Source organism: Pithys albifrons, chromosome 18 (assembly GCF_047495875.1).
Source record: "Pithys albifrons albifrons isolate INPA30051 chromosome 18, PitAlb_v1, whole genome shotgun sequence".
Taxonomy (NCBI): domain Eukaryota; kingdom Metazoa; phylum Chordata; class Aves; order Passeriformes; family Thamnophilidae; genus Pithys; species Pithys albifrons.
In genome coordinates, this window is record NC_092475.1 from 1,383,349 (window position 1) to 1,406,427 (window position 23,079).

Here is a 23,079-nt window from a genome sequence, read left to right on the forward strand (position 1 = left end):
CCCTGTACCAACCCCCTGTACCAACCCCCTGTACCAACCCTCCAGTACCAACCCTCCAGTACCGACCCTCCAGTACCAACCCCCTGTACCAACCCTCCAGTACCGACCCTCCAGTACCGACCCTCCAGTACCAACCCTCCAGTACCAACCCCCTGTACCAACCCCCTGTACCAACCCCCCTGTACCAGCCCCCCCTGTACCAACCCTCCAGTACCAACCCCCTGTACCAACCCTCCAGTACCAACCCATCAGTACTGACCCCCTGGCACCAACCCCTTGTACCAACCCTCCAGTACCAACCCCCTGTACCAACCCCCTGTACCAACCCCCTGTACCAGCCCCCCCTGTACCAACCCTCCAGTACCAACCCATCAGTACTGACCCCCTGGCACCAACCCCCTGTATCGACCTTCCAGTACCAACACCCCGGTACGGACCCACCAGTACCAACCCTCCAATAAAGACTGTCCAGCTGGTACAGAAATACTCATTTTTAATCAGACATGATAAATGGTAAACTGTCAACATGGATCCCCTTTCTTTCCCATGTGGAAACCCGTGGAATCATGTGGACCAGGCAGAGTTGAGAGTTTCCACACTTCGGATACAAAAAAGCACATAAAATGTGTTCAAAATGATCCATTTCACTCACTTTGAAAAGATTGTACAAAAACCCGCAACACGTTCAACATTAAAAATCCTTAACCTAAAAAAATAGCACCACGGAGAGTTAAAAACCTTTAAAAAGTATTAAAAAGGCATTTCTGAAATCCTTCTCCCTTAACAACATTTTATAAACACATAATAAAAGGCAGCTCTTACAGGGAAAAACATTTCAAGGAAGACTTGTCTACTACAATTCTCATCAAGTGAGCTTAATGCCAAGACAATTCTCATTCCTCTTTTATCTTTGTTTACTTTCCCCAAGTCCTTTTTTTTCCCTCATCTACTTGTTTTCCTTTTGATCAGATAGGAAAAGATGTGAGATATGGAGTACAAGATCAGGGATGCTGTGGAGTGGAAGACACATGTTTGCCCAGTTTGGAAAAACCAGACCCCCCAGAGGGGTCCAGGGCAGAGGATTCCTGTCACCCTGAGCCCCCACACTGGATGGTTGTTCACCCCCAGGCCCATGCTGGGCTCCAAACTGAGGAGCTGGGATGAGGAATTAGTGTTGTGGCTGAGGTCCAGCTGGACACAAGGATCAGAGGTTGGCAAGGGGTCCCAAACCATCCAGTGCAGCTGTGGTGGTGCTGATGCCAAGGCTTCCTGAACACCTTCAGTGCACACAGAACCCACCCTGTCACCTTCCCAGTCAGGACAGTGCTACATGTCCCCATGAAGTGACATGGAGCAGCTCACTTGGCCTCCTCCAGCGTTTTCTTAACTAAGGCGTGGGGCTTGAACACGTGTCATGGAGAATGAATCCCTCAAGGAAGACTTTAAAGAGTAACTTCCAGGTTAAAACAGGAAAAAAAAGCCTTTGAACTACCTGGGCTTTCTTTCCTACCCATTCCAAGCTCAACCTCAGGTTTGAGGTCAAGAGTCCTCAGAGCTGGGGTGGAAAGCTGCACAAACGGGTGGAAAATGGGAGGCTGCCATCGTCCACCACCTGGAATGGGGGTGCCAGGAGGTCCCAGCATGTCAGAGAGGTAGAAGGAGTTGGGAGAGAAGCCCTCCCTTCCCCCTGATGCTGTACAGCACCTCGTGAGACAGCCTGGCATTGATCAGGGGGCAGGTTGGCCCATGGTTTGGACCCGTTAAATTTTGAGAAGGCACTGAAAGGCTCTGCCAGAGCCAGGTGACAGGTGAACAGCAGAGGTAGGGGAGGACAGGGGGACAGGGGAGAGAGGAATGTCATGAGTTGTTTCAGTGCATTGAAATGTGCATTGGAATTCAGAGTCCTTGGAGATGCTTGCCCAGACAGCAGGCCAGTGGCTGGGGAAAACTTGGAGGAAGGGGCACGGGCACCCACCCCTCCTGGTGCTGGCCATGGGCACCCACCCCTCCTGGTGCTGGCCATGGGCACAACACACCCAGGGCTTCATGGACAGCGGGATAATCGGTCTGGCAAAGCTGAGGAGCAGAGGAAGGCAATCAAAAGTGAGCACAGTGGTGGCTGCAGGAGCTCCTGGTTTGGGGGTACATCTGCAGGAGCCCTGAGGGCACTGCCAGGCTGGGCTGGGCACACAAGCACCAGCAGCATCCCATCTCAGCACAGAGATGCACAGGGAGATGGGTGTGCAGAGGAGAGGTACAGCCCCCCTGCCTGCAGGTCCCCCAAGACCCCCCAGCAGTGGCAGTGCCCACAGTGGGGGCACACACAGAGCCCCCACAGCTTTCCCACTTGGCTGCCATGCAGGGTCCACTCCCCCTGCCCACAGCACAGGATGGGCATGGGCAAGAGCAGTGGTGTTGTCCTGGACCTTGCACCCCACTACAGGGGTAGGTGGGATTTCCCTGTAAGGAACCCCCTGCCCCACAGCAAATGCCCTGCCCCCACTGCTCGGGTTGATGACATCCTGTGACATTTGGGGGGGCTGCAGTGTGAGGATCCCACTGACCACTGCACTGTCCTTCCTGCTGACATCCAACATTCAGCTGGAAAATGGATGCTCCAAGAACATTTTCCTTTACAGACACTGGAGCCCAAATCCTCCCTGCTCCAATAACTGTCTAAGATTTCAAACCATTCAGCAGGATTTTAAAATGTAAGGGAAGGTTTTAGATGCTTCAAAAAGGAAGTAGTGAATATTTGTAAACTACAGCCAAACATAAAAAACAGTATTTCTTTAGTTCTAGCTACAAAAGTAATTCTATCACCTCACAGTTCAGTTTCAGCTACATTCAGGTCTAGAATCTCCACATTCTTATGTAATGCCTTAAAGCAGCAATAGACATTAAAACAAAATTAAAGTTTATAAAAAAAATTAAAAAATATTTGGTTTCTGTATGATCCTGTGTGTTCAGTGTGTAACCTGAGCAGGGTCCCTTACACCTGCTGCTACAGTTTCGGGGGTTTTGGCAGTTGTTTCAAGAGGTTTTGTTTGTTTAGGAAAAGCAGTAATTCACAGTGGTTCAGGTTTGCCTGCAGCTCCCCGGCAGCTGCCCCCACACTGACTGCTCAGCAAGTGGTGACTTCCCAGCTCCAGGCTAAACCTGAATAGTTAATGCTGTGGAGGAGACTCCCCATCTCATCAGGGATGCATAGAGCTTCCTGCACTGGGTAATTAAAGCTCCTTGTCCATCATTTCCTACGAATCACTGCCTCTAGTCCCTTTAAAGAGGTTACCCTGCCAGGTTCTTTGGTTACAGACGGCTCTCCCTGCGGGGCCAGGCTGTGTCCCGCAGTGGCCGGGGAGGGAAGGGGCTGTGACAGTGTGGCAGCCGTGACTGTCCCTCCCCTGCCACTCTGTGCATCATTACCAGAGAGACGAGGGACACTCAGCTTGCTATTCACAGGCAAAGTAATCCTTGAGCGGGGAAAAGAGGTGCCGAATGACAGGGACGCTCCACGATTTCTCCAGCAGCTTCTGGTGAGCCCCGTGGTTGATGTTGGAGACATCTGTGTAGTGGAGGGGGAAGCCAAAGATCCTGTGGGGTAATGCAGGAGATGGTGAGTGAGGCAGAGCAGAAGCAGGAGCCCTTTTCTCCACCTGCACTGCTCCTGAGCCACCCAGAGACACTGAGCATCAGGAGTGTCCCATGGGAAGGGCACTCTGCTCCCCGGCATGGTCAGAGCCTGAGCAGTGTCACCATTTTGAACGGGGCCAGGCAGTGCCAGCCCACCTTCCCCAGTGCCCTCCGTAGCTTTACCTGGCAAGGCTTTTGGAAGGGCCCTGTGGCCAAGGCATCTCACCTGCCTCTGCTCAGCAGCACCTCTGCAAGTACCTCAGCAGTACCTCGGAGTAGCTACTCCCTGGAGATAGGACTGAGTAGCTCTGAGTCATGGGCTGGGCACTGCCCTTACCATCAGATGAAAGTCCAAGAGCCATTTCACATGACAAAGGCTCAGAATTGTTATTTTACTTTCAAATGCCCTTAGCTCAGTGTTAACTAAAACAAATACTGGCAATTTAAATATAAACAAACAAAAATACCTAACCCCAGTCTGTGTTTACTGTCCAAAGCATCTGCTCTGTGCAAAAACTTAGTGTTCTGTCACTAGGAGTATTTGGTGTGCAGGACTGCTCTAAATGGATTTTATCCATCCCCAGTCCTTCTGTTGTTTTTTGCCACGAATTCAGGATGTGAATAGGGCTTGGAGGAGCACAGTGCTTTCATGCTTTGTCTCAGCAGCTGCCTGCTGCAGTGTGAGCTTCCCCATGCCACTACACCAGCTGAGCCCCAGTGACTGCTTGGTTCACCCCCAGCACCCCCCACCATCATGGCATGGGGCACAGGGCTGCCTTACAGCACCCCCACATCAGCCTGGGCCTTAACCCAAGGCTGGTGCACATGTGCACCCCAAGCCAGACACACCACACAGCACCCTGTGCAAGCCCCCATCATTCTTCCTTCCACAAGCTTCAGGTCCAGGGCACAGGATGCTGCTACACTTTTCCCAAAGTCTCATCACTACTCATTAGTAAGTGCATTAATTATCATGTGCACATCACTGCAGGGAAGCTGCCCCGTGCAGGAGCTGCAGCTCCTCACTCCCAGGAGCTGGGCTTAGAGCCAAGGAGGCAAAAACCCCCACATGAGCACTGCAAACCAATGAAAATTACAGCAAGAGATTCAAGGGGACAGCAAAGGACTGATTGATTACCTGTCCATCCCCGGGAGGTTGCCCCAGAAGTAACGAGCTCGGTGGGCAGCCGATATCTTGATTGCATTAATCATAACTGGATTACACTGGGGGCCAGAAAGGGGAGAAATAAAAGTTAAAGCAGTTGTGAGTCTTTTCCTGCTTGGAAAGCCCTTTCCAATGCACTGCAGGGACTTCAAAGTCTCCAGCAAATCCTCCTAAGGATGTAGCCCCCACAAACCCTGTTCCACACCACAGCACATCCTGGATGACCACATGGGATCCCAGGTCATGGTCATGGCCAGCAGCCAGTGACCATCAGAGTGCTCAGTGCTGGTTCCCCCGGGCCAGGGTGAGAACTGTCAGCCTTCGATGGGGCTTTTACACTGGGGGCCCTGCTGACTCACAGCCCATCCTGGCTACCACAGAGTTAAAAACCCTTCCCAGTCCCTGACCACCCTCCACTAGAAATAACAGGCATTGCTCTGAACAGATGCTTTCTACACGACTAGCAAAACTCCTCCCCTGGAGAACTAGTGCTTGAGTTTGACCTACTGAAAGCAAGAAGGGAGGATCCAGAGCCAAGACTAAACTTGATTCCTTGGTATGTGCACCAGGCAGGGGGTTTTCCAGTGTCGGGGCCACAGGAAACCATAGTCAGACCCTCACAGCTGGCACACCCTGCATAGCCCAGCAAGTGTCACCTGCTCCCATGCCTTTCCCACAACCAGCAGCAATGCCTACCTCCAGAAAGCGGGAAATGTCCCTCTTGTCATTGACCCTCATGGCCACCACGTTCTCAAACATCCAGAAGAAGGGCCTCTCCTCGCCCTCCTTGGGACGGGCGTAGTTGAGCAGGTGGTAGAACTCGAAGAACAGCCTCCCACTTCCTTCTGCAGGAAAAAAGCAGAGCAGCAGGTTGGGACCAGCTGAGGCATCAGGGTGTGGGGCTGGGGGGGCCTGGCTGCCCTCTCCACCACAACGGGCATGGAGACAGCCCATGCTCTCCAGGTGCCACAGGGAGCCACCACCAACACAGCCTGGGGCTGAGACACTTCCCTGGGCTGTAAGATGGCTCCATGACACAGGAACACCCTGGGGTACCCATCCCGGCAGAGGCAAAGCAGCCTTACCAAACAGTGCCTTCCTGGTTGGATTAACAAGGGAGAGGTCATCACAGGGGGTTCCACCAATCACCAGGTCAAAAGGACCCCACTCCTCAATCTACAGTGAGTGAACAGACAGACCAGACCATAAGGAAATGCCACAGAAGCAGGTCTCTCCACCCTGGTGGGGAAGGGGACAAGCCCATCCCAGGGCTGGTGGGGTGAGACCTACATGCCCATGGGGCCACACCCCCAGTTTCCCAGAGAAGCAGAGCTCACATTTCTCTTGGTTATGTTCCTGACATCGTGCACATAGGTGATGTTGCCCTCGGGCCGCCTGCTGCCCGCCCCGACGGGGTCATCACCTATCTCAGAGGCAATGTACTTCTCCACTTGGATGCCCAAGTCCTTCAGCACCATATACCCTGCCAACGGACAGAGGTCTGAGGTGGCACTGCTCTCTTTAGTCTCCCGGTCTCCTTCTTCAGCAGAGCTCGATGTGGCCGCTCCTGGATGTCCTAAGTGGGTGCAGTCACACAGGACTTTAGGATGAGCAAACTTTTTTTGACCCATTCCCTCTAGGCACTGTTTGCTTCCAGAAAACAGAATGCCAGGGCTGAGTGAACAGAGCCAAACCAGTTGCCTTCAGGCACTTCACAAGGGGTTACTGTTGTTCTCACAGCTCTGGCCTTTCAGGGGAACCAGCCACCTGAACCTCTGTGAGCAAAACTCCTATGCCTTCCTCCATCCTTCTCTCCATCTGTCCCCTTCATCCCCTTCTCCATAACCCTTCACAGCAAGAAAGGGAGACTCTGCCCTCATCCCCTACTGGTGAGGATCCCTCTGCCTTCACCCCCTTCTCCCCACCAAGCTTTCAGTCACAGGTTGGAGGCCATGGAATGACTGAACCCCATGCCCTGTGCTCAGAGCTGCCAGGCAGTGCTTCCCTACAGCCTCACCTGTTGCAATCCCATCGAACAACGACAGCACTCGAATTGGTCTCCTCTTTGCTGGTGGGACTGTAGGGTAGATTTTGGGAGCAGCCTGCAATGGAGACATCCATAAAGCCCCAGCCCTGGCAGTGCTGCATTGCCCTACAGGGCCAAACTTCAGCTCTGCAGGCATCACTCCTGCCTTCAGGAGAACCTCTGCAGGGCCAAGTGCCTGGCACCCTTGGAGAGGGTGGATGAACACGACTGAGACAGAGGGAAGAGGAATTCCAAGTCGCTTGCCCTACCCTCCATGACCCTCTTCCCCACACGCCAGGGTGCCAGGCTCCCTGCCCACAGCCCTTACATATTCCTGTCCCTTGTCACTGGTGAAGAAGTCCAGCAGGCAAGTGTTCCAGTCCTGCCGGCGCTGCAGCATCCCGGAGTTCTGCTGAGGCTGGCACATGTAGCAGTTCCAGGGCTCCTGCACTCTTGCCTTGGCTGATGTCCCTCTTCCCACCAGCACGTCCAGACACTCCACACAGAAGCACCTGCCCAAACCACAAACAGCTTGTGCTTGTCACCCCAGAAATCTTTCTGGGTCACCTCAGCCTTTCCTGGAATCTCCCCTGCCATGTACCAAAGCCCCTGCCCTGTTTTACAGGATATTTTTCCAGGCAGTACCATGGTATTTAGGGCTGCTAACGCAAGCCAGTGACTCAATGCATGGGTAAATCTCCTGCCAGACTACCCAGGGGTTAATTCAGGTGCTGCCTGACTTGGTAGGGAAAGGTAGGCTGTGCTGGGACATGCTGCATGGCAGCCAGCTGGGGAGCAGCAAAGCCCCTGCCCAGGCTCATGCAGGACCCTGATCCCCACAGCTCCCTGGAAAGGATGTCAGGGCCACAGCCCCAGCAGCAGAGACAGGGGGCCCACCTGCAGCAGCTGGAATTGCTGCAGAGCAGCAGCTCCTTGCCTGCACAGCAGACAGCACAGTAGGACTGGTAACCATCTTCATCATACATGTAGAAGTACTCCAGGAATCTCTCCTAGTGAAGCGACAGCCAGAAGGAGAGGACAGAGAATCAGGAGTTGTGCTCAGAGGGTGAAGGCAGAATGCAGCTTTGCTCCATCCCTGGTACACACCCAGAGCTCAGATGCACATCCTTGGCATTTCAGGTGCCAAGGGACAGTGCCATGGAGAACATGGCCACTATGGCCAGGACCTGGCCCAGGCACCCCCTGTCCCAACAACACTGCCCCAGGCTCCCCCTCAGACCCAGCACTGCAGCACTTACCCTGCAGGTCTGGCAGAGGCCTCCCTTGAACAGTGGGTGGAAAGTGGCCGGGTTCCTCCTTCCACAGGACAAACAGCTGTCTGTGGGACAGACAGAGCTTCGTTCACTCACAGCAGGGAGCCCCCAGGGCAGGGAACCCCCAACCCTCACTCCACTGCAGGCTGCAGAGGCTTGAGCCTCCCCTTGGAACCATGTCCAGATAGAGCCTGCCCTTGGAATCGCATCCAGATGTGGCTGTGGCTCCCCATGGAGGATCCACACAGCACCCAGTTCCCCTGAGCACAAGAGGACCCCAGCACCCTGCAGGCACAGCACTCTCCCCACTCCAAGACAGTGCTGTTGAAAAGGAACACATGACCCAGCACTGCCAAGTGGGACCCCCATCACCCCATACCTCTGCCCTAGAGACACAGGGCCAGGGATTACCTTCCAGCTTCCCATTGTTGTTCGTAACTTCAGAAACCATTTGCTCTATATAAAATTAAAAAAAAAAAGTGATTTATCATCCCTTACATAACTCTATATGCACTCTACTTACAGCTGGCTTTTTTCTTGCATTAGAACTGCTCCAGCTTGGCTGAGCATTTACTCCAGCTTTCCTGAGCATAGCGTGGAGAAGGTTAGCCAGGGGCATGTTAGAAATTTTGGGGTGAAACCCACATCCTTTATGATGGAGATATTAGAGCTCAGTGTAGCAGGTATTAGTGGAGCCCAGCCCATATCTTGCAGCTGGGTTTGCTGGTGTCTTGTTAGGCATAACTGAGCACCAGGGGACCACTAAAGCTTTTAGCCATCAGGAACCAGGCTCATGATCCCCAGGGAAGAGCCAAGCCTTTTCCCAGAGTGGTTTCCCCGTGCCCTCAGGGTGCACACCCCAGGCCATGCCATTCCCCAGCTCTCTCTGTTGGTTACCTCGGGTCTGTTCCTCTTCCACACGCTGCTCCTTGCCGTTGTTGCAGGGGTAGGCCTTCAGCCTCTTGGTGGGGGGATACTGTTCAAGGGATAGCACCTCCTCTGTTCCATTCCTCAGCACCCTGTTCTCTGCAAGAGAAAGGCAGCTCCCTTGGCATGAGCCTCCAGCCCCAGAACCACACCAGCTCACCAGGAGACATCTCTTGTCAAGCCCTCCCAGGTCCCACCCCAGCCACAAGCACAACCCTTCCTGCCCATCTGGACTCCCTACTCATGGCACAAGGCTCAGCCCAACCAGATTTCCAGGATCAAGGACTTGGAAAGTGCTTTGATCTGGCTTTTATCAATGTCACTGTCAGGAACTTGGTGAGGAGCCCCAGAACCACCTTGGGACTGGACTGGCATGATCATGGCACAGGGCAAGCAGGCTCAGCTGGGGCCAGATCCCACTGGCTGTTTACCATGCCAGCCCCCTGTCAGTCCCACACCAGCCACCCCTCCACTGATGTCACTGCCTCACCTGATGCTTTGGGTGGCAGCAGTCCCTTGAGCCCCAGGGGTTTGAAGCCAGTGACTGCCCAGTCAATCATGGGCTTCAGCTGCTCCTCCAGTGACTCCCTGGGGCCAGTTGTAAACGTCTTCCCCGACCGGCTCCGGGCAACCTGCCAAGGATGAACAGCATGGGACAGGGTGACAGGGTGGTCTCTGTCTGGGAAGCAGCCACATGCCTGCCAGGGCCACAGCCCCAGGCCCCCTCCCCATCCAACACACATGCATGGGGCTTGGTGACCCTGCGACAGTGGCAGCTGATGGATTCCTGCTCTGGGTGTGCCCTCTGGCTGTGCTCTGGTGTGCCCATCCCTGAAATGAGCCCAACTATCCTCCACCAGCCTCAGTGGAGCCAGGAGCAGACACAGCCCAGCTCCAGCTCTTGCCCAGACTCTGCTCCCTGGCAAGCGACAGGAAGGCAGAAGAGGTGCCTGTGGGTCTGCAGCCCTTTATCCTGGCATATGATGCATCCCCTGGATGGGGGTTGGACACACAGGGTGCTCAGCATCAGCTCAGACTCCAAAGAGCATCTGGCACCAGCTCAGGACACCTCCAGCCAGCCTGGCACTGCTGCTGTGATGCTTCTGCATCCAAGGCCTCATAGGGAGCCTGGCTGGGGGATGTGGAGCAGCAAGACCCTGGAGCAGCAGCAGCTACCCCTGAAAACCCAGAATAAGGAGAGTTTGGCCCCATAGCTGCACTTTGAAATAATCTTAGCAGAGAAAGGAGGAATCTCCTGTGCCCCATCCTGCTGCCAACCAAGGCCAGCTGGTTTAGCTGGCACCTCACCCACCCACCCACCCCCCCATCCCTGGTGGTTACCTCCAGGGCATGGAATACGGCACGGCGGTAGGAGACCAGCTTATTGAACGTGGAAGAATTGAAATGCTGCCTGAAGGCAATCAGTCCCACCAGCTTGTCTGCAGATACCTGTGAGAGAGCAACCAGAGCTCATCAGTGGGATGGGACAGGAATGTCCTGCCCGGCCATTTCCACCCTGACCCAGCACCAGAGTCCCCAGCCTGACCCTGCAGGACCACAGCCAGGAGAGGAAGCCAATGGTGGCAGCCTGACATGGATGGGTGGGTTGCACCCTCTGCTGGCACCTCCATCGTGACACCAGCACAGCTCTTCCCTCCCTCCCGCCTACAGCGTGGGAGGGGTTGGATATCAGGAAAAAGTTCTTCACTCAGAGGGTGGTCGGGAACTGGAACTGGCTCCTCAGGGAAGTGGACACGGCATCAGCCTGCCAGAGCTCAGGAAGCATTTGGACAACCCTCTTGGGCACATGTTGGGATTTTGGGATTGTCCTGTAAAAGGCCAGGAGCTGCACCCCATGAACCTTGTGGGTCCCTTCCAGCTTCGGATATTCTGATTTGATGAGGGGTGATGGGGCTCTGAGAGGACATCCCTCACCAAGCATGGGGTGACTGGGGCAGCCCCAGGGCACAGGGCTTGGACAAAACCCTGCAAAGGGGCCAGGCAGATGTCCCCACTGCTGGATGTTGTCACCAACCTACAGTGGCCAATCATTATTTACGGACACCAGAGCCACAAGAGCCTGCCAGGGCCTGGCTATTGAATATTGGAGTGCCTGCCCAGGGAGGCTGTGGGGCACACACACACCCCACAGACAGCCCTAAGACTGGGGCAGAAACATGCAGGGGAGGGGGTTTGGGGCTGGGCACAGGCAGGGGCAGGCAGCAGGCTTACCTCAGAGAATTTCCCGTCTCCAAACCACTGCACCCACCGCATGCCTGGCACAGCCTGGCGCTTGGCTGTGGCTTTGTGGGACACAACAATCGCAGGCCACCAGCAGAAACCTTTGATCTTTCCCCAAACGAGCTCCCCAATGCTGAATTCCTTCCCATCCTGAAAGCAAAAGATGACAACATGTACCTGCCAAAAGCACAAACTCCTTATTTCACCCGGGCAGCTGTTCAGGAGAGCCCTGGAGCACAGGGGGATGGCCCCAGAGCACCCTGAAGAGCTGCTCCACCATGTGTGTCACATACAGTATGAACTACAAAAGCAGCAGCCCCTCCCTCAAGCACACAGCCCAGCACCCCTGGCAGCACTGGCTCCCAACCCTGCACCATGCCAGGGCTCAGCAGGGAGGTCTGTGTGTGCCAGCCCCACGCTGAGCCCATGCCTGGCACACAGTGTGGTGCGTGCTCCATCCTGCACAGCCCTCCTGGCACCAGGCCCCATGCATGTCCACTCCTGCCTGCCCTCCTAGGGTCTCTGCAAACACTGGGAAGCCTTGCCCCACGGTTGCTCCCTGGGTGCCCTGAGCAGACTAAGTCCCTCCTTGGCACAGGGCAGCCCATTCACAGGGCTCACAGCTCAGCCTGTCTGGCTGCATCCCAGGGAGAGGATACCCACCTTGCTTCTTGTTCCCATTGGGGCAGCAGGAAACAGGGCAAAACAGAAACAGAGAGAGGAAAAAGAAGAACCAAAAATTTTAGTGTGACCAGTTGAGGGTCATGTCAGATGCTGTACATGGAGAGGGCACCTCACAGGGAGCAGAGTCACCTCTGCCTGAAGAGCCCTCCTTTCCAGCTTTGTTCTGCAATTAGGCACCTAATTATGCCGCAAGATGCAATTGCCCAATTCCTTCAAGTCTGGGGCCTTGCCCTGTGGCCTGCAGGCACTGAATCCCGCTCTGCAGCCCCAGCAGCTTTGGTTCTCTCCAGCATCCCCAACAGAAATGTTTTCTGCACATGCAACTGCCTGTCTCGGCGAGGCACGGCACGGCACATGCCACGCGTGCGTGTCTCAGGGGGCCCACCAGTGGCAGCTTGGCAGGGCTGATCCCCAAAGCACCCATCAGCAGCAAGGTGCCCCCAGAGCCTGACAGATGGAGACAGACTGACACCATCACACCCCAGGCACACAGGGAAGGGCAGGCAGGGAAGGGGAAACAGGACAAGCAGCAGGGAGATCTCCAGAGGTTCCCCTCGCTTGCAGGCTTGGGACAAGCCAGGGAGGTTCATCCTTGCTCCACACCATCCTGGGTGCAGGAGCAGAGTTCAGCCTTTCCAAACCTGGTATTCCAGTGCCATGCCCGTGTCTCTGCTCTCTGACTCCTCAGCCCCCAGCTCGGCAGAGCCGTTCTGCCCCTCTTGGGAGCTGCTGCCAGAGAGTGTGCTGCTGCTCTGGGATGAGTCCCGGGAGTCGTCCTCTGTAAGGTCGATGGTCACCGGTGTGGACACGGCTGAGCGGCGCCTGGAGCTCTGCATGGCAGAGGGAGAGGAATGTGACTGTGGCAGGGAGATGGGCAGGGAGCAGCCCCACCCTCACAGTCGGGATCAAGGAATGGGAGCCGGGGATTGAGGGCACTGCTGCTGCCATGAAAAGAGAGGAGAGCCCTCAATGGGAGCATCTGCAGCAGAACTGCCCTGCTTCTGCTTGTCAGACCCAGAGCAAAAGGTGACCCACTGCTCTCCCCCCTTTTCCCAAATCCACTCCAGGGTGTTCAACACACCCAATTCATAGAAGGAGCAAGAAACAGCAAACCCATCCCTACCTGCATAGGGGAAACTGAGGCATGGGGAGGCTGCACTGTGTCTGAAGCTGCTTGGCCATGGTGCAGCAGCAGGAGTGCAGGTCTCTGGAGCCCCAGGGAAACCCTGACCCCATGCAGACCCACAGACCCTCACCCGGGCAGGAGTTCGCAGGTCCCTGAGAGTCTCCACACTGCTTCGTTCCTTGATCCTCATCTTGTACCGAGTCTGCCCTGCCTGGAAAATGAGGCAGATGGTGGGATTCTGCCTGAGGCTGCTCTCCCACCCAGTGCCACCCTGGTGCCACCCAGTGCCACCAGAACAGAGAGGTGCCATGGCATGGGTGCCCTCCCCACGTGGGACATGGACAGTCCGTGTTTCACAGGGCTGAGCACCAGCAGCACTGGAGCCCTGGGGAGGGCAAGGGAAGGCAGATGTCTCATGGAGGCATCTCATGCTAAGTCTCTTTGGACAGCAATGCATCTCTGCAGGGCTCAGGAGCACCCACTGAGCAGCAGGAGCCATAGCCAGGAGCACTGGATGCCAGAAGAGCCACAGGCCCTAGCAGGGCACCTGTCCAAGGCATGGATCCACTCACATACCCATGGGTGCTTTCACACACCCATGGGTGCTTCCTCTCACAGCTGGCCCTGCAGCAACACCCAGGGCAGCCTTTTCCCAGAAGTCACTCTTACAGTCCAGCCCGGGCATGTTTCCCGTTTCTGGCATAAGTAAGGTTCAAAATTGAGTGAGATTTTGCAGTGAAGAGCCCCTGAACCAAACAGTGGGAAAGCTGAATTTTCACCCACTGGATTTATGGCTCTTTCTTTTGGAAGCTGCCTCATTTCGGGCAGATGTCCAACCTTGGGTTTTATTTCTAACTCAAAACAATACAGCAAGAAGGCAAAAATGTTTCCAGATCCTGGAGCTTTGTCAACCTAGTCAATAAAAGAGGGTGAGTGAAACTGGGGTGAAGCCTCAAGGCAACTGAAAGCAGCCCTCCCCAGGAGTGGGAGGCACGAGATGCTTCAGCCCATCAATACAGACAAGACTTTTAAAGAAAATATCAGCATAATAATTATTAGGCTGCTGTGACAAGTAATGGGCATCACCATGTCCCACACCACCCCCTCCTACTGCTCTGGTCTCATGTAAATCAAGAATTTAAAAATTAAAATATGACATTGTAAATGAGTAGTGCATCTACCACTGGACTGTTCCCCTGGCACTGAGTGCAAGAGCAGCCAAGAGGGAAAGAGAATAGGATTCCAGCACCAGGATGCCTCCATAAACAGCACCTGAAGAGCAGTCTAGGTGATATCTGACCTTCTGCACCCTTGCCAGATCAAGTGGCCAGGCCAAGTCCTCCTTGGAGATGTCTCCATTGCTGTCCTTGTTGTTCTTCAGAGGTGTCAGCCCCAGGTCCACGGGATCTGTGCAGAAACAAGGCAGAGCAGCCTCAGGCTCTCTGAGCCCTGCCATGCCCCCACATGCCCCAGCCTCCCACTGCTCCCAAGAGCACGTCATGATTTGGAGACCAAAATCTCATGTTGGAACAATGTGGCCAGGAGCAGAGACAAGTGGTGTCCCCAGGGCTCCCCATTGCCACACCACACCCCCAAATCACCCACCCAGTCCCCAAAACTGGGAGGCACCAGCAGCAAGTGTGGCAACATTCTTATCTACTTCTTTGTTCCTGAAAGCTCAGAGGCACAAGCCAGCCTACCATTCAGAGCTTGTCACCAGGTCATTTAAAACAGGACCTTGTTTACCCAAGAGGTGGGATTTGAGAACTCCAGTCTGGAGCATCCCAGGAGCAGTGATGGAGTCCCTCAAGTCAGTGGCATCCCTCAGGCTGGTGGGACTGCCCTGCTTCCCTTATTTCAGGGGACTGAATCATCAAGGGGCAGAGCCACTCTGCCAGTGTGGCACATCATGGCCTGGACAGGCTACCAGATTGCAGAAACCCAGCAGAATTCACAGAGGGATCCTGGCCATGGCTGCAGTGCTGCATCTCCCCCTGCAGAGCCTCGGGACAGCAGCTGGGAGATCCCCAACCCCGTGCATCCTTGCACACCTCAGACATGGGAGCCTCACCTGGAGTACTGGGCTTCCCATTCACCTCCACTACGTCAGGAGTAGACGGGTTGGTGCAGTCCCCATTGATGAGGACCAGCTTTGTTCTGCAGTTTGCCTCATCCTGGCCATGCCTCTTGTCCCGTTTCATGGTCGCCTGTGGAAGTCAGAGTGGAAAGGAAATTCAGCCATGAAGGAAGCCCCAAGGAAAGCAAAGCAGTGAGACCTCCAAGAACCAGCCACAACTTCACACCCTTAGCAGAGGAGTCTGACTGGACACACATCTGAAGGGTTTCTGGGAGCTAAAGAACACTTGTACAAAACCTCCCCACAAATGTGGTGGCCCTAAAGATCCACCAGCTCCAGCTAACAGAGGCTCCAGACGCAACTCACTTGTCCTTAGGGAACACCAGGCTTTTCCTCAATATCCGAACGCTGTGGAGCATTCCTGGGCTCGGTGCTGCCCAGTCCCAGCTCGCTCTGCTAGACCCTGTCTGGAGGGAAGCAGCACGTCCCTACCACCCTGCAGAAACCATGGAACAGCCGGCAGCAGGGGACAGCCCACCCCCGGGGCAGCAGCCTCCCTGTGTACGCCCAGCCGTGGGTGGGCTGTTCCGGCAGCAGCAGGACAGGCCAGCAGCCTGCCCGCCATCAGGGGCAAAGTCCTGGAACCTGCAGAGAGTTAAATTCCCCCAAAAGGAGAAAACTACTCCTGCCCCCCACTCCTGGCCTCAGCTTCCCTGCCCTAGGGTGAAGGGGCAGGGCAGGGGGCTGTGTCCCAGCACCCCCTGCCCAGCACCCCCTGTCCTGGCATCCCCCTGCAGAGCTGGGGCTCCCCTTGCTGCACTCAGAGGCCTCTGCCTTGCCTTGGGTGCCCTCCCTGGATCCTGTTTTGGGAAGTGGAAGCTCCAGCTCTCCTAGAGGCACCCGGACTCCGCAAACAACTCTGCCTCATTACTGGGCTATGGGCCTATGCTGTAACTTGCCCCTTCACCAGCACAGTCATTTCAGGAGCACGTAACTCAAGAGCTGGGGAGTGCACAGGGCTTTGCCCAACTACAACTCTGTTAGGAAGCCAAAGCAACATCCCCCCCAGCCTCAGGAAGACTCCAGCCCACCGCCCCTTTTGCGTCACTCTCGCTCTGCGTTGCCTCCAACCACTGCCCTAACAATTCAGATTTATGCTTTGAAATCATCTGTCAGCACCTCTGCAAATGAAGACCAGTTGGGGGTTGATGTTTTGGATACCAAAGGCAGAGTTAAAAAACCTACTAACCTACTAACACCCAAACACGAAGGAAAACAGGTGTCCGGTGCCTACCTCCACAGGGAGAGACCCCCATGCTTGTCCCGCCTCCTCCCCTTTAACAAAGGGAGGAGAGGAATGGCACCAGACGGAGTCTGAAGCTGCATAACACCCCTGCAGCTGTGTGCAGAAATCCCACTGCTGCAGCACATCTGCTCCCAGACCCAGTGAACAATTCCTGGGAGCTGCCCAGACTTGCTGCCTGTCCCCAACCAAGGTGGATGGTCCCACATGGCCCTGGGTGTAGTAATCTGCCCTGGCACAGCACAGCCAGGTCAGCTCCTCCTGGTCTGCTGCAGAGCAGCAGTAGCCATGGCTGGCAGTGATGCTGCCATAAAACCCAGCAAATCTCACCAAAATAGTCAATCTCCCTTGGGAATCCCTGCAGGAAGGTGTGAAAGGACATGAGGGTGACCCAGAGGGGACAAGATGATGAGGCAGCATGAGGTAGATTAAGATTCAAGGAGGACAGGAACAGGCAAGGCCACTGCCCAGCCTGCCAAACATCTGTGCCCACAAAACTCCACTGAGACAATCAGAGGATCCCCTTCATTCAGTCCTGTGTCAGGAGCCTGAGCCCAGGAAGTTCAAACGTGCACCCCAAAATGTCTTTTCCTTTCTCAACTCTGACACTGCCTCCATGTCCAGCATGGCCAGTGCCTGGCAGGCCACAAGGCCAGCCTTGTGCCAAGGAGGTGGAGGGGAAGGGTGACACAGCAGCCAGGTCTTCCCTGGAATGGGACACAACCAGGACTGAGCACCAGACGCTCCAAGCTCAGCTTTGCCACATGCTCAGGGAGCTGCCACATTGCCTTTGCTCCAGTTGCAAAGTGGGGAAAAAAGAGTTATCCCTTTGGAGGGAACTGCCCACTGGCAGAGCAGAGGCCCAGAGGCCACAGCTCTGCAGGTTCGTGGCACTCAGTTCACCCTGCCATGAGCACAGGCACGTTGGCTCACTGTGTGCTCCTGCCCTCCTCCAGCTGCACTGGCTGAGATCACTCGAGGACATCCCCATCACCATCTCTGACAGGAAAGGGAGCAGCACATCATGGCCCAAACTGCTCATTGAAAGTCTTGCTTTTCCAAAATCCCACACCTATGCAGCAGGACTGTAGGTCCCATCTTTTCTCCTCGTACTGCTGCTGTTTGCACCAAGCACTGAAGCTGCACGCCCAAGCCTGTCCTGCTGCCCACTGACCACCCAGGGTCCCTGCAGGAGCCACGTCCTCGGGAGCTCCCCTCCTCCTGCTTGGGAGGAAGGTTCAGCTCTTTGTCTTCGCCTTCCCTTGCAGAAACACACCAACATGTGCACTCGGGGCATTACGAAAATAATAAGAAACAGAGCACTGCCCTCACATGTGCTGTCTCACGGGAGGAGACCAGCCCTGCAGTGTTTGCATTGCCCGGCGCCCTGCAAACACACAGGGTGCTGCACAGCCACGCGCTCCACATGGGAATCCATGAGGAGGAAAACAACGCAGAACTCCAGAGTTGCCGAAAGCTCCCCGAGAAGAGCCTGGCGCCAGCGGCAGCCCCGGCACTGCCTGGTGACCAGGACGTGCCCTGCAGCCAAATCCCACCGAGGAGACAATGAACCCGCTGACTCTGGAGCCCGCCCTCATTTTGCAATACCAGTTTCTTTAAGATTTGCCAAACTGGTTAAAGACCATGCCACAGAATTAACTGCTTAGAGAGAATTCTGGTCCCTGTCTGGCCAGGCTTGCCGGCCACCCTGGAGCAGGCGGAGCAAGGCAGAGTGGGCAGGGCAGCTGGACTTACCTGGCAGAGAGGGCAGGGTGGGCAGGGAAGGCAGGGCTCCCCTGGCCGGGCTGTGCTCTGGACTGAACCCCTATCCCTCCTCCCGGGGCTGCTCCCCCAGCCTGGCCCGGGCTTGTTTCAGTTTTCCTTGCTGGGAAAACAGGCTGCCCTGTTATCAGGTGCGTGTCCCCAGGAGGTGGGGAGGTTTCGGACTTTGCCTCCAGACAGGGGCATGCATATCAAAAGGTTGGAGGGAAGCTTTACCGATGGCTGGGATGAAGCCATCGCGCAAGCCCTGTTTGAATAACAAAAAGAAATAAAGAAGCCTAATGGCCGGGCTGGCTCTGGGCTGTGGTGCACACTAATGGCCTTCAAGTCTCCCCAAACCGAACATTTCCCTCTAATCCTGGAAAGAAAGGAGTTGCTGGCTTGGCAGTTCCGTAAGAAAAGAGCCCATTTCACAGATGTGCTAGCAGGGAAGGGCAAGGGGCGAAGGGCAGGCTCCCCCTGCCCGCTTCCTGTGCCTGGCCCCTCCGCTCTCCCGCTCCGGCACTTCCCTCCATTCGCCTCGGTTTCCTCCTGCCCTGCTCCGCTCCCCCGGCAGCCTCGGCGCCCACCCCGGCTCTCCCCGCTGCCTCTCAGCAAAGCTGGGCTAAAGAAAAGAAACAAAACACAAACCAGCCCCTCCCCTCCCAGCGCAGACCAGGCTGCGGACGTCTCTCGGACAGCCACCACCCCTGCCAGCCGCTGCTCCAGCTGTTCTGGACTCTACCATGCTCATCCCGGTGGGACCTGCCGGGCCGCGCCCCACCGTCCTCCTGAGTCTCCCGGCGTGGGGCAGGGGCTGCCCGCGGGCAGGGCTGGGGGCAGGGACCTGAGAACAGGGCTGGCAACTTCGGGGGCTGTGGGGACTCCTGTGCACGGGTGGGTCCCGCTCAGGGGTGGCAGGTTCTCTGTCCGGAGCAGTCACTGCTTCATCTTTGCCCTGCACAAGAGGACGGACGTCGAGCGATGACAATGACACCTCGCTGTCCCAATTGTCCCCTCGCTCGGGCCCGCGCAGCCCCAGAGGCGGGACTGGGATACCAGGGCTCACTCCCCCACAGTTTATTAAAAGTTAGGAAACTGGAAACTTAGGCCGAACAGGCGAGTTCTGCTCAGGGCAGCACATTCCAGCCGTCCCCTCTTTACCCTGTCCCCTTCCGAGGGAGGTCAGTGTGGGTCCACTGCTCGCCCCAGGACCACCACTTGGCCAGGGGTCCCCCCGACGCTCCCCTCTGTCGGCTTCCCGGTACTTGTGCCTCACACTGGGGCCGCTCCGAACCTCATTCCTCTATCTCCGATGCTCTACCGCACCGAACTCCCTCCCGGCTTCGACAAGAGGCGGACGCCAGCAGAGGCCTCCAGCCAGTACCTGCCCCGGCCGCCCCGTCCCTCCGGGCCGCCCCGAGGATGCTTCGCGCCTGAGGCGCCGTCGAGAGATGCTTGTCCTGCCAACAGAGAAGGAAAATGAGCCATCAGATCTCCGACCGAGAATCGAAAACAAAGGTGTTCGGCCCGGGCAGCAGCGTCTCCGCGCCCCGGTACCCCCGGCAGCTCCCCCCGGTGCCCCCGGCCTGGAGGCGGCGCTCCTGGGGCCGCTGAGCCGAGGAGGGGGACCCGGGCCCCCCCCCGAGCCACCCCTGCCCCGCAGCCATCGCTCCCCGCGCCAGCGAGGGGACCCTCCCGCCGCAGCCTCTGGCTCAGTCCCGGCCCGGCGGGTCACGGGGGGTCCCGCACTGGCCGCGCTGTGACAGTCCCGGACGCGCCCCCGGAGCTCGCGGCGACACTGCGGGGAAACTCCAAAAGTTGCGACGGGACCGGAGGGGTGGGCGGGACCACGGGGATCGGAGGGGACCATGCCTGGGACTGTAGGAGCACCGATCCCCCAACATGCCCCGGAGCCAAGCGCCGGCAACAAGTGGCGGCGGGACCCACCGCCCCCCGCCCGCTGCCCGAGCTGCCGGGGCGGAGCCGCAAGCACTCGGTTACCGGGCACCGGGGCCGCCAGACTGGCCGGGGCGCTCTCGCCGCCGCTCTCCGGTGCGCCCGGTGCCGAGCCCTCGCCTGCCCCATTGTCCCCCGCCGCCGCCGCACACAACAAAGCCGCCCACGAGGATGTGCCGCGGCTCCGGCTCGGACCCCCCGGTTCCCCCGGTCCAGCGCTCACCTGCGCCGCGGCGGGACGCGCCGTCCAGCGGGGCCGCGCCGCCGCTCGCCGCCTCCCGCGCCCCGGCCGGCCCCCGACAGCCCCGCGCTCCGGTTACATGGCGCTTTAACCCTGCCCGTGCTGGGCAGCCCCTCCTCCTCCTCCTCCTCCTTCGCCGCCCCACGGCGGGGGAGGGGAGCGTGGGGCCCGCACCACCACCGCACCCGCCCGGCCCCCGGCGCCCCCCGGGCCCGCAGCCCTCGGGGTACCGCATTTCCCTGGGGCCCGCATCCCCCTGGGCGCCACATCCTTCCCCCCGCGGCTCTGCACGCACCATCGAGGCCTCGGTGTGTCCTCTCCACTGCCTCGCATCGCCCGAGACTACTCATTGCCCAGTGCCCCACATCCCCCCACCATCCCAGTTCCCGCATACCCTCTCGGGCGCCCCGCAACCCCTCCCCGGGCTTCGGCATCCTTCTCCCGGGGCTCCACACCATTCTGATGTCAAACACCTTCCCGGGGCTCCCCACACTCTGGTGCCCGCTGGCGACCCGGTGTGGCCCCCAGTGCCCGGCACCCCCCAGCCCTCAGCATTCCTCCAGGGCTCGGCCCTTGGAGCCCCTCGCAGCTCAGCCCCAAGCAAAGGAAACACCCCGGGTGGAGAACGGACATGCCGGGGTCGGGCAGAGCCCTCGCCCGCCGAGCCAGCCCTCTGCCCAGGGGTTTCCAGCAGTGCCATGCCCCACACAGCCCCGTGCAGCACAACCCCGTGCAGCCCAGCATGGGCAGACAAAGCCTCACAAGTTTTACATTCAGTTTTTGTTTGTTCTTTCCCTTTCCCGTCCAGAGGCGAAACACTTGCAAGGCTGCGCCGGGGCCAGGGACAGCCCGCGCCTCTCCTGCCCCAGACAAAGCATCCAGAGTCCACGTGGGGTATAATCTTCTCTGCTCATTTGTTATTACTTTTAGATCTGGCAGAAAGGTGTATACCAGTAAGAAAAGGAATATGATTATCCTGGTGTGACAGAAATGAGCTTTCAAGATCAGGAGGAAAACTTAGTTAGTCAAAGTGTCTGAAATCTGCAGCAAGCACGTGGACCAGCCCCAGGCCTGTACAGCAGGTTACCCCAACCCACCCCTCCATCCCTGCAGAACACAAGCATGAAAAACTTGGCAGCAAAGGCAAAAAAATTCTGCAAGTGAACTGGAGAAGCTGAGAAATCCACTCTGGATGAGCCCTTGGGGACATCACCGTTCAAACAAACATGCATCACATAAACCTAAAGCCAATTCGCAGCTCAGGGGAGGAGATTAAAACAAACAGATTTTACTCCCGTTTGTTTTTCCAGATTTGGGAAAGGGAAATGCTTTTGCTGGTTGTGCTCATTAGAGTTTCCAGGGCACTGTGAGTGTAGAATCAGCCCTTCCAGCATCCACAGGCTCCTCTCCCTTTCTACAGAAACCTTCCTGCTGCTGTTGGCCTCGCTGACCTGCCATCAATCTCCGCTGGCCGAAATGCCCCCTTTCCCTCTCTGCCCCTCAGTTATCATTTAATTCAGGAGAGGATGGCTGTGCAAACTGCTTGTGTGAAAGGCATGGTACCAGGCCTGGCAGACCATAAGCCAGATCCTTTCCCTGTCTCTGCTACACACACCACAGAGAGTGCTGTGAGTTTATTTCTTAACAATCAAGAGATGCTTCATGGGAAACAAGGTACCTCTACAGAGGATTTTTATATCCAGGGTCCTGCCAGACATTCCTGGTACCCTGCACCAGGCTCTCAGCAGCTTCTGCTGTGCCAGGGCTGACAGCAGCAGCCTCTGCCAGGTGGGTACCAGAGCAGCTCCACCACTGCTCCCCACCAGCCCTACGGCTCTCCAGCATGGACCAGTGATGGGATATGGCCATGAGGGCAAAGCCTCTCAGCTCCATCGCTGGAGCAGCTGCAAGGAGCTGGGCAGCATGGCCAGGGCTCATATGAGCAGGGAGGGAGAAGTGGGGGGTCCCTACCCACCACTGGGCAGAGGTGTCACATCCTCTGCATGCCACATCCCTCCCCACAATGGAGGAACTCCTACTGCAGCAAGGCTGGGCTACCCATCTTCTGCAAGAACTCATTCCAGCAAGAGCTGTTCCCCCATCCAGCTGGCATCTCAAATCCATGGAGCTGGTCACCACCCAGCCGAAGAAGCCATACCTGTCACTAACACACAGTCAGGACTGGCAACCTCCATTCACAATAGAAATGACTCCTCATCTTTCACTTGCTTCCCAGCAACCATGCCAGCCCTTCCATGTATAACTCCTCACTCCCAAACCTGAATCCTCCTCCTCACCAAAGGCTGCTCAGTCAGTGCCTTTTCTGAAGTGTACCTGGGTTATGGCACCAGGCCCAACTCCTCTCTGTCCACTCATTTCTCCCATTTCCAATTTCTTCCTAAAATTCTCTTCGCCAGACAATCCAACACCACTCCCTGCCCGCAGTTCTGCTTTGGCTCCCACCACCTCCCTTCTCTTGCTTTGTATCCAAGGCTTTGAGTCAGGACCTGCTCCATGTGTCACAGAGCACCTGGAGATCCTCCACAAGCACAGCCATTGAGCAAATAGGTGTCATTACCTACAGCTGTCAGCAATGCAACCTTGTCACCTCTGGATCTGTGGGTTCCCATTCCCAGGTCCCAGTAACGGCTCAGTTCTTGTT

General features: G+C 56.8%; 1 protein-coding gene across 2 annotated transcripts; it reads right to left on the reverse strand.

Moving 5' to 3' along the window:
- Positions 1-476: 476 nt before the first annotated feature.
- Positions 477-20,477, reverse strand: DNMT3B (DNA methyltransferase 3 beta). 2 transcript variants are annotated; one of them, XM_071573019.1, is made up of 20 exons: positions 20,400-20,477; positions 19,605-19,680; positions 15,148-15,283; positions 14,377-14,483; positions 13,207-13,287; positions 12,592-12,780; positions 11,258-11,416; positions 10,367-10,474; positions 9,516-9,657; positions 8,996-9,124; positions 8,510-8,554; positions 8,084-8,163; positions 7,722-7,834; positions 7,153-7,336; positions 6,816-6,900; positions 6,136-6,374; positions 5,884-5,974; positions 5,495-5,643; positions 4,772-4,857; positions 477-3,594 (listed from the first exon to the last, which is right to left on the reverse strand). In XM_071573019.1, exons 3-20 carry the CDS (start codon positions 15,275-15,277, stop codon positions 3,453-3,455), a joined length of 2,259 nt encoding a protein of 752 aa, XP_071429120.1. In that variant the 5' UTR covers positions 15,278-15,283; positions 19,605-19,680; positions 20,400-20,477; the 3' UTR covers positions 477-3,452. The 2 variants fall into 2 exon arrangements, with proteins under 2 accessions (XP_071429120.1, XP_071429122.1); XM_071573021.1 differs by lacking the exons at positions 19,605-19,680; positions 20,400-20,477 and adding an exon at positions 15,520-15,604.
- Positions 20,478-23,079: the final 2,602 nt, after the last annotated feature.

What these genes read in the sequence shown, in the direction of transcription:
- DNMT3B (XM_071573019.1), bottom strand. Translation starts at nt 15,277, where the DNA reads ATGAAACGGGACAAGAGGCATGGCCAGGATGAGGCAAACTGCAGAACA. An exon ending in TGGGAAGCCCAGTACTCCAG is followed by an intron (nt 14,484 to 15,147) that starts GTGAGGCTCCCA and finishes GTTTCTGCACAG; the next exon opens with ATCCCGTGGACCTGGGGCTG. An exon ending in CAACAATGGGAAGCTGGAAG is followed by an intron (nt 8,164 to 8,509) that starts GTAATCCCTGGC and finishes TCTGTCCCACAG; the next exon opens with ACAGCTGTTTGTCCTGTGGA.